The sequence below is a fragment of the Phalacrocorax carbo genome, chromosome 11 (assembly GCF_963921805.1).
Source record: "Phalacrocorax carbo chromosome 11, bPhaCar2.1, whole genome shotgun sequence".
Taxonomy (NCBI): Eukaryota; Metazoa; Chordata; class Aves; order Suliformes; family Phalacrocoracidae; genus Phalacrocorax; species Phalacrocorax carbo.
In genome coordinates, this window is record NC_087523.1 from 22,576,274 (window position 1) to 22,590,637 (window position 14,364).

Below are 14,364 nucleotides of genomic sequence, written 5' to 3' on the forward strand. Positions count from 1 at the left end.
GACATTAGAACAAGGTTGAACTGCAATTCTACACAAAATATGTGGGCTGCTCCAACAGTTGGGGCTAAATTAAGCATTACCAACAATCTCCTTTCAGATTCATTTCATATTCCTCACCTATCTTTTCATCTTCTTTTACCATCTTCCTTTCTTCTCTGAAAGCTCTAAGCCATCGTAACTTCTCCTCCAGTTTCTTGGCAAAGAATAAGTGCATTTCCTCAGTCTCCTTGTTATGAAGTTTGAAGGCATTCTTCATGCTGACATTGAAGTCATCATCTCTCCCGTCTTCTATATCCACCACTTCATATTTATCCATGTCTATGCGACCTTTGTAATACAGAATATCTCTTCGTATCAGATCCTACAGAGAGAAAAGGAGAGATGGGTTGATCATAAGATACTTACAGAGCCTGAACTCAGCAGGGAATTCACGGGAGGGCTGAGGAAAAGAAAGAAGTAATGGTGAAACCTGGTCAGATTCTTCAAGCCTCATCTGCTGCGAATACATTTGTTGCTGGCTAAACAAAGAGGGTAGATCACAGGCGTAAAAGAACAAAATACAAATCCTCATGCAGCAGATTTTTGCTTGTCGGCATGCAGAAATGCCTTGGGGTAGGTAACGTACTTCCATCATTTGCCGTGATGGGAAGTTCTGTTCCATAGGATGAGAAACTGGACAACGCAGGCCACTGGCCGGATGGGATCCCTATGCTGCAAACGAGGCTGCGTAGAAGCACAGATCTTGATAAAGCAGCTCAGGCACATTTGGCAGCGCAGACTGGGTAGTGCCAATCTCTCCTTCCCCACACGTCCTCTGAGTCAGGGGAGATGGGTCTCTGCCCCTTCCCCGGGGAACCCATTTCCCATTCATACTCAAGTCATTGGTGAGAAAATCACCCTGATTCTCCATTCAAAGAACTCCTAACCTATCTCTGTCCCATTACACCCTGGTTTTAACCTCTTGATCCAGCTTAAATTTTTTCTCTTTCCCTCCTTGATGTTTATAACCTTTACAACCAAACCTGTTTGTCTTCATCTCCTTTCTAAGCTGACAATTCCTGCCCCATGTTTTTCAGCAACAGCTCATTTCTCTCCGTTGGGAAGGGAAAAGTAAAATACTCTTCGTTATTAATTTTTCAGAACTCACAGGAGATCACCCACAGCTCCGTGGCTGTTGGAGATGCCCAGCGCAACCTCCGCTCCGAGCCGGCAGCAGCCCGTGCAGCGGTGCTGGGTATCGGCTGCCTCGATCCCCCCGCCAAAGCGCCGTCACGGCAGCTGGGAGACAGCGGTAGGCAGAGGTGGCACCAAACAAAAGTGTTTTGAGATCTATTGTGTCCACTATTCAACCACAGATGTGAAATTGTGGATGCTGATAGACTGTAGTAAAAAATAGGTAATCCCCTGTCTTCCTCCTTACCCTCTTCATACTTATTTTGGCTTTGCCCATCAAATTTTGTACTGCCTTTACTAGAACTATTCCTGATTTATACCGGTGTAAGAGGGGCGTTGGCCCCACATCTCTATGTCTTTATAGGGACAGGCAACAAAAAACGATCATCAGAAAACCGCATGTTAATCACACGGTCATGACCACGTAAGGTGGTTCAGGTTACAAGGCATACGTATTTAAAAAGCCAAATTTAGCCACACACAATCAAGATTTCCTTCCTCTACCCACTCTCAAAAGCCAATATTTAGGTATGGTAAATTAATTTAACTTAAATACCTTTTGAGTTTTGAAAGTGCCCTAAAGATAAATGTTGTGTCGAAGGATTCATTTAAGAGGAAAAATAAAATCAATGTAGAGCATTTATTTACTCAAATACGATTTAGTAGCGAGGTTTTTTTTAAAGATAAGCAGTCGGTATTATTTTAAACAAATCATTAATCTTGGAAAATAAATTGCACATCATAATTTTTTTTAGCAAACTTGCTCTTGGATCCGCCAGGCACTATTAACTATCATGAGACAGTCGCTGTTCAGAAGCTCGTAGTGTTTAAAACCTGTCTCTTTCCTCTGGAATGGGGAAAAATTCTTCCCCCCTTCCTCTAGGGGGAAAAAAAGTCCTACTAACTAATGTCTTGCACAAATATCTTCCTCTAGTAGGTAGGCTTTGAGCAATGATGGCACCCAAAACATAAGAAAAGGGTATTTCAGGATGAATATGCAATAGAAAATCTTTCCTGTTTTGTCTTAACTTGGAAAACCGCTTCTTCCTCTCCCTCTGTGCCCAACGAAGTGCCGAGAAAAGGCTGTAAAGCACCACACTAAACTTGTTCAATTAAGTCAATACCCTGCACTGTGAATGCCAGCCTTGGACTAGTTCTCAGAAATAGCATTTATCTTCACCACATTCTCAAAAAAACTTGATAACAAATCTCACAGGGAAAAAGACGTGCTCCTTAAATTAGCTATACCAGCATCTACTGGTATATATAGAATAACAACAAGAAGAAGAATATAGAAGAAGAAGAATATACTATTCTTCTCCCCAGACAGGGAGAACTGAGTCACTGCTGATGAAAACTTCCAAACCACAACACAGAACAGACCGTCCTTGTGGGTGAGGTGGGTGAAGTGGGATCAAACGGACTTCTCTATGCAACATGCACGATGATGTAGAGATTTGTTCACGAAAGGTATTACAAGAATAAATAGTCACAATCCTCCTTCTCGCCTGGCTCTGAAAACACAAGGCTCTGTGCATTAGCTTTTTTCTTACAGATGCTAAACACGTTTTTTTCCCCTTATCTCTCCAGTTTTGATTTAGAAAACGTTACAAGCTATTTTTAATAGCTAATGCTAAGTGATTACTTTAGCAGCTTAGTGCTGTCGCTATACTTCGAGAGGACAGTACACCGCGTTTGGACACGTCTGACTGACCCGCTCCGTACACCTCCGCTCCAAGGCTGCAGCAGGAACACTCGCTGCCTCCTGCGAGGCTTCTGCCGTGCGTTTGAGAGGCTCCCGCGTTTTGCAGGTGTTGCTGAGTATTGGATGTGAAGCTAACGGTGTTGCCTAGGAGTTACTGAAGGAGCAATGAGGGGATAATGGAATCATACAAGTGCTTTTGGAAATAAAATGGCCCCGAAGAACATTGTTGTTGGGGAGAATGCAATAGCGGGAATGAACGAGCTCGGCTATTGAGACGGTTTGCAGAAAACACACGAAGAAGAACCACCGCGTTTCTGTCCTTGAGCATTAAGTAAGCGCATGGGCGAAGGAGGGAAAGACAATAGGCACAAAGCTCCTGCCCACCACATTTACTTTCATTTTGAGAAGAAACGTCAATAATGAATTTAGAAGAAAGGAATCATCTTCCCTCCCATCGCCCTCCCCAGAGCTCTCAGCCTCCAGCTTGGCAGGAACAGCCCCTGGGGTGGGGGGAGGCCCAGGGGAGGGAAAGGTGCTGACGTGGAGGAAGATGAAACCGTTCAAAGAGGTACAGAGAAGGTACAGAGCTCGGAGCCAGTCTGTGCATGGCGTTACCCGGGTGCAGGTCGCTGCCCTGTGCCAACGGTGCCTTTCCTTCGTACGCCCACAAAAGAAGGACCGTTCCCCACGTGTTGACTATAAACTCCAGCACCGCTGCCCCAGGTTTTTAAGAGACCCTTTATTTTTCACAGAGCGGTAGAGGGTGTAAAGATCTCAGTGAATGGCAGGTGTCTGCACAGGGAAGACACTTTGTCACACCTGCTTTCGAGAAAGTTCAGTCCATATAGCAGGTTAATAACTGTACCTGGAAAATGTCATCTTTTATAGAATCACAGAATCATTAAGGTTGGAAAAGACCTCTGGGATCATCAAGTCCAGCCGCCAACCCAACACCCCCAGGCCTCCTAAACCATGTCCCCAAGTGCCACGGCTACACGTCTTTTGAACCCCCCGCCCAGGGATGGTGACTCCCCCACCTCTCTGGGCAGTTCCAATGCCTGACCGCGATTGCAGTAAAGGAATTTTTCCTAATATCCAACCTAAACCTCCCCATACGCAGCTCGAGGCCATTTCCTCTCGTTCTATCGCTAGGTTAGGCATTTCCTACTGCAGCTTCTCCTTTCTTCCCCTCTTCAATAAATGGATATTATTTCCTAATTGCCTAAATTCTAACACCCACAGTATGGGAAACAGAATTATTTGATCCTTGGATATTTTATCACATATGTTCCAACAGCTCTTAAAGAGTGATTCTGTGATTACTTAGCTCCTTAGTGAAGCATGGGCAAAAGCGCTTGGCTCACACTCTAATTGATTTCAATAAAATTGAGGAATTCATCTGGGTACGAGAGAGATGGACAGTAAACAAGGCCAAACCCCTCTTTTAAGGAGCTTACTGTGCACGTGGGTGAGAGAATAAAAATCCAGGGAACAAACAGGCAGCAAAAGCAACGCTGCTTTGCACGACCTCCGCAAGACGCAGGCGGAAAGCCCGTAGCGGTGTTGAGAAACAAACCTCCTCGTTCCATACACCATTTTTCCTTTCTTCGAGCACGTCCGCTGAGGCAAACAAGCACACACAAGCTAGAGAAAAGCAGATGTATGGCTGAGGGTGAAAAATGGGTTGTTTAAACAGACTGGTCTAAGTACCGCACGTCAGAAGGACAAAGCAAATACGTATACACAAAATGGGGATTTATCAGTCCTAATAAGTAGCTGCGCTGTCAAAAGGAGCTCAGGCGTGGGGCGGGGGGGAGAAATGGCAGCTGGGACAGGCTGCTGCTATTACTCCTGATTACCCCAGGGATAACATAGGAGAGAATTAGAAAGAAATTATTAAGCTACAGAATTTACCCTCATTCACATGCTGGCTGTATTAGTATAGTATTATATATTATCCTGTTCCCAGTTAAGCCAGGATGACAACTAGCTGGTTTACACCATCCAGTTTTGAATGTCATATGAAATTATTTTTTCTAGTTAAATCAGGTAAGTACAAGAAAATTTAACAAGACAAAAAAAGACTCTCAAAACCTGATCAGCGGGGGAAAGGCCAAAGAAATTGAGTTGCTCAACCTAGAAAGGACATAAATAAAAGGGAATGTGCTAATGGTATTCCAATATATGAAAGCTGCTTCTCTTCTAAGGAGGCTGCAGATCAATTATTCTCCATTTTGATTGTGGCTTGGCTTAATTTACCACAAGGGAGAACAGGATTAGATACTTGGAAAAAATTCTTTCTAGCTCTAAGAGTAGTTAAACACTAGAACAGACAAAATAGGGAAGCCTTGGGACAGCATTCCTTGGAGATTTTCAAAAATAAGGTTAGACAAACATCCATCAGAGTTGATCTGAGTATACTTAATCCTGGGAAGGGAATAGCTAATCTCCTGGGGTCCTTCCTAGCTCTGCATTTTGATGATGTCTAAGAGAAAGGTGACAGATGGAGGAGAAAAGAGGATGAGAGCAGGTCGGATTAGCACGGACCTCAGGGGCGGTACGGGAGGAGCCCCGAGGCACAGACCAGGACAGCATCACGAGGAGCAGTGGCAGAAACCTGCAGCCTCCGCAGGCAGCATCCAGATCGCATTGCGTGGCTCTTAAGGAAATAGATGCATCTAGGTCATTTGCACTTATTTGTCTAAATATGATCTTCTTTTCCCCTACAGCTTCTATGATTTCCTTTTCTTTCCCTCACTGAGGTTAATTAAGCTCTTCTGAATAATGCTCTGCAGTCTGTTCATGTAATATGTACTAAGGAGTCACAGGGAAAAGATGTAGCCAAAAAAAGGAATATTTGATGGGAGCACAAAACAAAGTTTTGACGCATTACGTAAACCTACCACAATTCCGCTCCCTGCATTTGCTTGGTGGGAGGTTTACAGCTGAAGTGCTCGTGCCTGAGGTAGAGGCTGTGCTCAGGAGGATGTACCTGTGTGACCTGCTTGGGCTGGTCGCTCTGACTTAAATCTCCCCCTTTCACTGTCCCCTCTCTGAAGGGGGGAGGTGACCTTCTCTAGCTGTGCTTGAAAGAAAAAAAATAATCTCATTTGTGACCTTCACAAGGAAACCAAGGCTGAACTTTTATTGGAAAACCTGAAGATCTCAAGCTGGGATGTGGCTTCCACAGTGAATTATGCGCCTACCCCCAAACTACTGCAGTGGGTGTAGATACCTGTAGAAAGGATTCACCTGTAAATCAGACTGCTCAGTAACTCTTACCGTTCAATTGACTTCTACTTGTCTTTAGTACTGCCTTCTCCTCCTGCTCTCTAGCTTTAATCACTTTTTTTTTTTGCCACGAGTACCCCAGGCCATAGCTGTATGTGCCAGGCACTGCCTTTGCACGCCTGGTTGCTCTGGTTGTGCAAGACCCTGTAAGAGTCAAAGCCTCCCGTGATGCTGCAGAGGAAATAGAACATTAATCACATGGAGGCCAAGCTGCCTGTGCAGTTGATTGCTAGTGCAAAATGGCATTAGAATTAAAAGCTGCTCAGCGGCTTGAGCAGCACGTAGCACGTAGGGAGGAAATTCTCCCTGCCATCAGAGGGCACAGGTAAGCACTTGAGAGGACCTGGCCTGGTGTGTGTCCCAGCCAATTTGTTCCTGTTAGCTTTGCGTGCAGCCATCTTCATGCGTTTCAGAAACTCCTATTTATTTCTCAGCAGGTGGCACACAAGGATGGACAGGGGGGTCTTAAGCAAGGGTTATGATTTTAGGATGGCACCTTTTTTTTCCAAGTTCTGTGGTTTACTCTAGGTCACACTCTACTTCTCACACGTAAAACAAATCATCTGTAAAACACAGTGGAGAACAAGCCTTTTCCAGCCATGAGTCATTGGATCCCTCTTACGAGCTGACAATATAAAAGATGCCAACCACAGAATAATCCGTTACAAGATTGTCATTGCACATGTAGGTTATTGGTCCTTCTGGTTATCAAAATCCTGCATGTTCCAATGGGAAAGTAGTTTCAAAACGACTCGGGGAGGATTTACACCCTCTGAGTACGTGGATGGAGGCGGGTGGTCCGAGCGCAGGCCCCGAGGCTGGCAGGGACCGGCTGCGGGCCTTCGGGTGGGATGCAATCCCTCCCTCGGTCCTTCCCCGGCTCTCTAATGGGGTAACGGTATTTGCTTATTTTACAGGGCAATTGGGAGCTGTAAATAAATGATCTGTGAAAGACACATTGAAAGCCTTTGATGGTGAAGCTTTAACAGCTCAAAGCCTTCTAACAGCTTGGCATTACACACGCTTCGGCATTCGGAGGTGGCAGGCCAAAGGGAGGCAGAGAGGAGGCTCCGCAGGTGGCAGATGGGGCACCGCAGAGGCCCCTCCGTCCCTCCTGCAAGGCCTGAGCGCTGTGGGGAGGTAACACGCAAGAGCGTGGCTCCCCCGCTGGGGATCGTCACTCCGTCCCAACCGGAGCTTTACAGAAGATCATCCCAGCAGAGGCCTTCCCAGGTATTTCCCCCTTGCACTGAGCAGGGGCGACGGCGCAAAGTCGCGTGAGGGGTTCCTCCCCTCACCCCTCCCTACCCCGGGTCCCGACTCGGAGTGAGGAGCGTCGCCGGTGAAGCAGCAGCCCTTGCAAGCGCTGGCGGGGCTGGAAGGCCGAGAGTATTACACCGCATTCACACAGATAAAGCAAAGCCAGGGCTTGCCTCAAACGAGTAATACTTGGAACATAACACAGACAAGGCAGCAAGACAGCAGCGTGTTCGGTAGGAAAAGCAGCAGCAACCCCTGCAGACTATTTTTGCCCAGATGATGATGTGTTCTGCAGGTATCAAAGGAGACTGGGGATCTAAGGATGAGGCTGAAGAGAGACCCACCTACAGGCAAGCTCTACAACTTGGTGAAGAGTTGATGTTGAAACAGTTGATGAATAGTGACTAGTTGATGCTGAAACTGGGAAAAGACTAAACCAGGGCCCATAACAACTGCAGCCAAACACCAACCCTCGACTGGGAAAAGGCGGAGGTTTCAAAAAGGCTGAGTTGTCGTTTGCACTAAGGTGTGGGTCTCAGACTCCCCTCTGATGATTTCTCATTGACCTGGGCAGTGATGGCATTGCAGAATCGAAGAAGCAGAGGGAGCGAGCGGAGTTTTTTCACTTTACCCCTGAAATTTGTCCTGATTTTCCTGCCTGCCTGCTCTCTACCTCCGCTCTGCCCAGCCTGCCGTGAGCAACGAGGGCATGGCATGCTGCCACTTCGCCATGTCTTTGGGTATCTTTAGTCATAAGGGCTTTCAACGCTCTTCGGCTTTTTAAAAAAAGATTCAGAGCCTACATTTTTAAAACCTAATTTATCTTGAAGCGACCCTTTGAAGAAAGCAGCCCAGCCTGCTTTTCATGAACACCAAGTTGTGTAGCATTTAACTTAACCCTACCGTGGGCTGATTTTTAAGATGGGGCAGCTACGCACTGGTCCCAGAGCCTGACAGCACTGCAAAACCGCCTCTCTTCAGTCCAAATGAGACCCTAAAACTCAGTGAACCCTTCTGAATGTTTTTATCCCAAATATTCTTGATGTCAGAAAATAAATCTAAGCCCTGCTAAGTGGTTGGATGCCAGTGACTATGAGCTTTGCTACCGCCCTGTCAGACACAGCAGTTTGGCCTAAGCCAGGCTTTAGGAGCAGGGAAACGGGGTTGCACAGCACAGACTGAAACTGCCATGAGCGATGGATCGTGTTAGAAACAGGGATGTAACAGCACCTCCCCGACACAACCTTGGCCGCTCGCTTCCTACCACAAACTTCCTAGGATGGACCAAATTGTTTGTTAAACGTTTCCCCAGAGGCTGCCATGGGAAGAGGGGAGCCAAAATCTCCGCGATATCAGTTTACATAACTCCTCCTTGCACAAGGACAGCTGTGCTGGGGAGGTCGGCAGATTCCTGCCAAATTATTCAGCAGTGTCTGTCTCCTGAGTTTGGAAAGAGATGTTTGATTCATCCTTGCCAGCTCCATGAAGCTGCAGTGTGGAATCCGAGTGGGGGAGGACTGGAGCTGAAAGCATTTATGTGGAAATGCTATTTTCGTTCAACGTATTTAGCGGAACATCAGTGGCATTTTGATGCCTTGTTCCACCTCAAGCCCAGTCACATTGGCTGCGAAGCAGTGAGGCGAGGGTGAGTGTGTTTCCAAAGAACTAATAACAGAAGAGATGGGAAACCCTTCTGTAGACACGTCACTCAGCTTTTCTGGTCTCTCCAGTTTACTCCCAGGGGCCTAAAATTGTGCTGCTGAAAGGCCACAGCAGGAGGAGGGTTAGAGCTTTTGAGGTTTTGCTTGTGGGCCAAATTTACACCCACTGCAATTACAGGAGCGATAAATGAGACACAAGGCTATATTGTATAGCATCTTGCCTATCTGTATGGCTGTATGAGTAGGCTAAACCTGTCCCTACCCAGAAAAGAAAACACAGATTGCGAAGGACTCTAAATTCAGCCCTTTCTGGATTTTACGTTGAATTAACAACTAACAACCTAAAGCCTTCTCCCACCCTCCTCCAGCTGGCTCCTCTGGCTGACCCTGATGCTTTTCTGCCTACACCTCCTGCGTCCCAGTGACTGCTCTGGAGCCTGCTTTCCCCTCTCTGCTATTGCACCCCGAGCAGCGAAAAGGCAGCAGCCGCCTCCCCGAGTCAGCAGAGCGGCAGCAGGTTGCTGGCTCTGGTCAGCACAGCCCATTAGCACGAGCCCTCCTGCAAAACTGTGCTCAGGGCACATCATTTACCCTGCAAAAGGGTCACCGAACAAATGCGTTCAGGGCTATTTTGACTATTAAAAGGAATGTTTCTTTTTCTTGAGTATGCCGTATCTCAAAGCTAAAGTACTTTTTTCATGACTGTTTTTAATATAAACCCTGTCGATTGCTGGAGTGCATCTGTTGTGTTCAGCTATCTGCTAGCCAGGGAGGCTGACAGGAGGAGCAAACTTCCTTGCTGTGCTCTACGGTCTGGGCCCACAGGAACCTCTTCTCTGCAGACAGCACCGACCGATCAGCTGGGCACGAACGCGGGGCAGCATCAGTGGGGCTGCTGGAAACGCTGTTCTCTAAAAACTTCACTTTATACTTTGCTTTGGGGCTGTGTGTGTTTGCTTTGGTCATCTTCATGCTCGTCTTATGCTGTTTCACTAGCTCAAATAGCAGCACGTCACCGCATCTCTACCCAGCTGTTGCCTGAAAACAGTGAAACACAGCCTGACCCGTTTTCCCACCCTGCTGCAGGCTGGACCCAGGCCTGACCCAAACCACGGCATTTCACGGAGATCTGTGTTACTGGGAGGAAGAGACAAGGGGTGGGAGGTGCTGAAAAAGTCAAGCAGTGTTCCTTGAGGGTCAAAAAAGCACTTGAAGTAATAAGAATTGTCCCAGTGCTGCTCTGTGTTTGCAAACAAGATTTTCACCTAGCCCTGTGAGACCCATTTAGCCTGTAATGAAAGCAGGGCCGTTGCTTTGCTGCAACGATTACCTCGATGTTTTTAACAGAAGCGATATGGGAACTAGACCTTCTTACACTACAAGGGCTCAGAAATGTCTCTTTTATCTTCCCATTTGGAAACTTGAACTGCAATGGAGTTTGACAGGATTATTTTATTTACTCTATCTCCTATAGCACAGCTATTTCTGGCTGACTGTCTGGCTATTGCTACTCAACTGGTCTCATTTTGCTGCTCATCCAACCTGCTTTGCTCTGCGAGCTCAAGGGAAGACAGCAATAGCAATAAACCACAAGCTGGAGTTTGCATCGCCTCCTGATTACAAGAGACACGTAAAAAGTGCAAATGAAAACTGAATGTGTTTCATGCAGTCACTGATCTTGCTGCGCTGTCAGAAAACACTAAACACGGAGCCCCATCAAGGACTGTTCGACTGTTGGTGAAAGAAAAGCATCATTTGGTGGAGAAACTCTGTTAACCCTTCATACCTTGTACCATCATCCACAGCGCTCTCGAGCCCGTTGGGGAAACCCCAACTATTACCCAGAACAGAAAGAAGAGGATCCTCATCTATTACATGATAAGCACCTCGAGCATCCCCCAGCATAACAAGCTATGATCATAATTAATGCTGTGTGTCACAGTCCTGGATGTTAAGTACTATGATTTGCAAATTTAAAGCATCTCTGTGTCAAACTCTCTCAACTTCAGGGTGATAAGAAAAGCAGACCCTGTGCCTTTAAGGCAACATCTTTTAATGGTACCATCATCGAGGATTTACTTCATTTCTCGGTAATTACGGTTAGCATACTGGAATACGTATTCTTCTCTCCTGATTATAGACGTATGGTAAGTCAAACTGAGGCCAGCGCTTGCTTCCCGCAGTTTATTCCCTTCTTCCTTTCCAAAAGGCATTTTTGCATTAGGGTAACCAATCGACAGTCTCTTCTGAAGCAAGCACCACGTTGTCCTCATGCACACTGCAATGAACCCCTGGTTCAGGAAACAGGCAGAAAATGCACTAGGAGAGTTTGACATTAATCCAGTAGCTGAAAGTTACCCAGCTTTGCAAAGAAAATCTAAACCCTGGCCTCTTCCAGTGGCTCTATCAGGAACCACAGACGTCCAAACTAACTCGGTGCTCCCCTTTTGACACAGGCTCTGGAAATGTTCTGCAGTACCTACCTACATCCACTGGTACTTCGGTATTCAGTTTATTGAACACCAAAATGGTTGACACAGCCATTTCATCTCATTAAGCCTCCCACTTCCTAGCACCAGAAGATAATTCAGTGGCGATATTAGGAAGTGACCAGTGCTGCCTCTTGACGGCAAAATCTAAGCCAAAGAGATTTCTCTGTAAAGCTCAGAAACCAATTTTATTTGTGAAAACTTCCCCACACAAGTTGCTCTGCAAGATGTTTCCCAGAAATGAAAGCTGGCTGCCACAGTGTCAGCTTCTCCACCTGCTGCTACTGCTCTTAGTCATGCAGCCCTCGTAAATCTTAGTGCAAGTTTCCTGCTTGGAAGAAAGCCTTAAATATACCCATACTGGTGGAGATCACATCTGTCAAGCACATTTGAACGCAGCTCTTTAGAATTACTCATTTTCACAAACTGGGTCTCTGTCTGAGTCCCGTCAGTTAGCCGAGCCGTGGTGCTCATGGAAATGCATTCGGGATTCCTCCGTCTGAGGCAGCGGAACTTCCACTGGCAACCAGGGCAGGGTCTGATCCTTGCCCCTGGATCCGACCAGCGCCATCACTCCCTTCCTGCCAGCTGAACTACAGCAATGGCTAGTTTGTTACAGTCGTATTAACATAGTCGTATAGGTCAATATAGTCATACTAATGACTATGCTAAAATCTGGTTACTTGCACGCAAACAAACCATCAACCAGGTAATCGCCCGGCTGCCCGCACGCCCGTCGGCAAAGACAGACCCTCGGCTTGGCTCACGGAGCAAAAGCCCTTGGAAAAATCCTCGGCGATGCAACCAGTGGGAAGACAAGGAGATTCACGTTCCAGGAGCTGCTCGCCCCGGCAGCTCTCAGTCCATCCCACCCACCTGCTGAGCAGCAGGTCACCTTTACGAGACGAGTGAGCAACAGGATACAAGCGGTGATTCCAACCTGCAGAGATCTGTGGACAGTGAGGCTCTCAAAAGGCCAGGCAAATGTTGAAACCTTCCTTGAAATGTTTGGGAACAAGTAATAAGCACTGAGAATGCTGATCAGAGCTCCTGTCTCTCAGACGGCTGGCTTGGCATTACTGATGATCCTCTGCAGGGGAACAATTAGGTGATGGTCTCAGAAGAATCACCCTGAGAGCTATCCTCCCTCACAGAACTGTCTTGCCCAGATGTTCAATGAAAAAAAGGCCCCATAACCTTGAAACATTTTCAGACGTTAAGAGAAAGGGATGGCAAAGCTTCTGCAAAGTAGGTCATATTCAAAGCAGATGGGGGTTTATTTGGAAATGCGTTAACTGCTGCTGAAAGCAGATAGCTGGATACTAGAAATACCACCATAACCAAGGGACCTTATTCCTTAGCACAGGCAACACCGGACGGATCAGTGGGAAAAAGAAGGTTGGTCATTCGTGGTAGCTTTCTGCTGAAACCCTCCTAGGCCACCGGCCTGTCGAGCTCATGGAACTAATGTGAGCCAACACATGAAAAAAACAAAAGATGCTTTCTGAGACTGCGGATTGAGCCTTGTCTTTAGAGCCACACAAAGCCACAGAGCAGCTGAACTGGAGCTGTCCGCACCGATGGCAAAACTGCTGTGGAGACCCCCAAACTCACCTGGGGGCGGGGGACATACACCTTTGCACACAGCGCTCACCTTAAATAACGGGGACAAAACGAGTTGTTACCTTGGCTACAGAGGATTTTTCAAGGCTCTGCCTGGGTTCAGCAGCAATCCAGCCTGCCCAGAGGAGCAGCGGCGCGCCGTACAGGCACAAACAAGGGTTGCAGGCGTGCGTGTAGCAGCGTTGCTCTCTTGGGACTGGTGAATCCAGCACATCGCTTGGCCGGAAAGCCGAACCCTGCTGAAATTTTTGCAGCAAAAGAAAAACTGGCTTTCACCAGCACTTTTGCAGATATTGCAGGAATTCGTACACCATCTTCCTGGACCTAACGTGGATCTGCTGGTATCGGCAAATGCCACTAACACTTCACCTTAGTCTACTGAAGGGAAGCCGATTCCAGCCAGTTTTGCCACACAGGAATTATTTCATCTTCCACTGCACAAACCAGCGAGCAGGAGTCTGCACAGCGAGCCCACTGCGTAACAAGCTTTGCAGACAGCGGAGTTCAAAGGTAACGACAGAGAATACCAACATCCAAGACTGTCACAGGGCTGATGACATCAGACTGTATCTGTTCCATCAGAAACTCCTGCATCAGCATCTGTCAAACCGCAGAACCCACGTGCATTACCAGGGGATTCAAGAGCACAGAGCTGTTGTAGCTACAAACATCTACCAGGGAGACGAGAGATAACGAAGGTGAGGATGATGTGCCGATAACTGCAGATCTGAAGAGGTGGGAGATGTTGTTTGAAATACATGCTTGTCTTCTAAAGCCTCTCAGGGTATTAGCACGCTTTCATCAGACTAAAGTATCTGTGATGTATTTAAAAAAGGATTTGGTTTTAGTTCCTTATTTCTATTAAAAATCTCTTCTGACCAATAAAGAGGTAGAATTCAACCATTATAATTAAAAAAAAAAAGTATTCTCAAATGGACTGTGTTATGATTAAGGATGTATCATACCTACTAATTTATTATATCTGAAGAAAACCTACATATGCGGAAGATTTTCTGAAGAAGGAGATTCACTGTGATGTGCCATTGTAAGTGGTACCAAAGCTGAAAATTTTGATCAGGCTCACTAACTAAACAAACCTCACGCAAAACATAGATCAGACTGACCATGAATTTTCTCATTGCCTGTGTCTGGAATAAGAGGG

The 14,364-nt window shown here is 46.6% G+C and overlaps 1 protein-coding gene across 4 annotated transcripts in view; it reads right to left on the reverse strand.

Moving 5' to 3' along the window:
• The window catches only part of ARHGEF9 (Cdc42 guanine nucleotide exchange factor 9), a 224,912-nt gene that overhangs the window by 15,549 nt on the left and 194,999 nt on the right, over positions 1–14,364 (reverse strand). For all 4 annotated transcript variants that reach the window (XM_064463419.1, XM_064463420.1, XM_064463422.1 and 1 more), the window contains exon 11: positions 118–361. In XM_064463419.1, the coding sequence (XP_064319489.1) occupies positions 118–361 (244 nt within the window). The remainder of the gene's footprint in view (positions 1–117; positions 362–14,364) is intronic.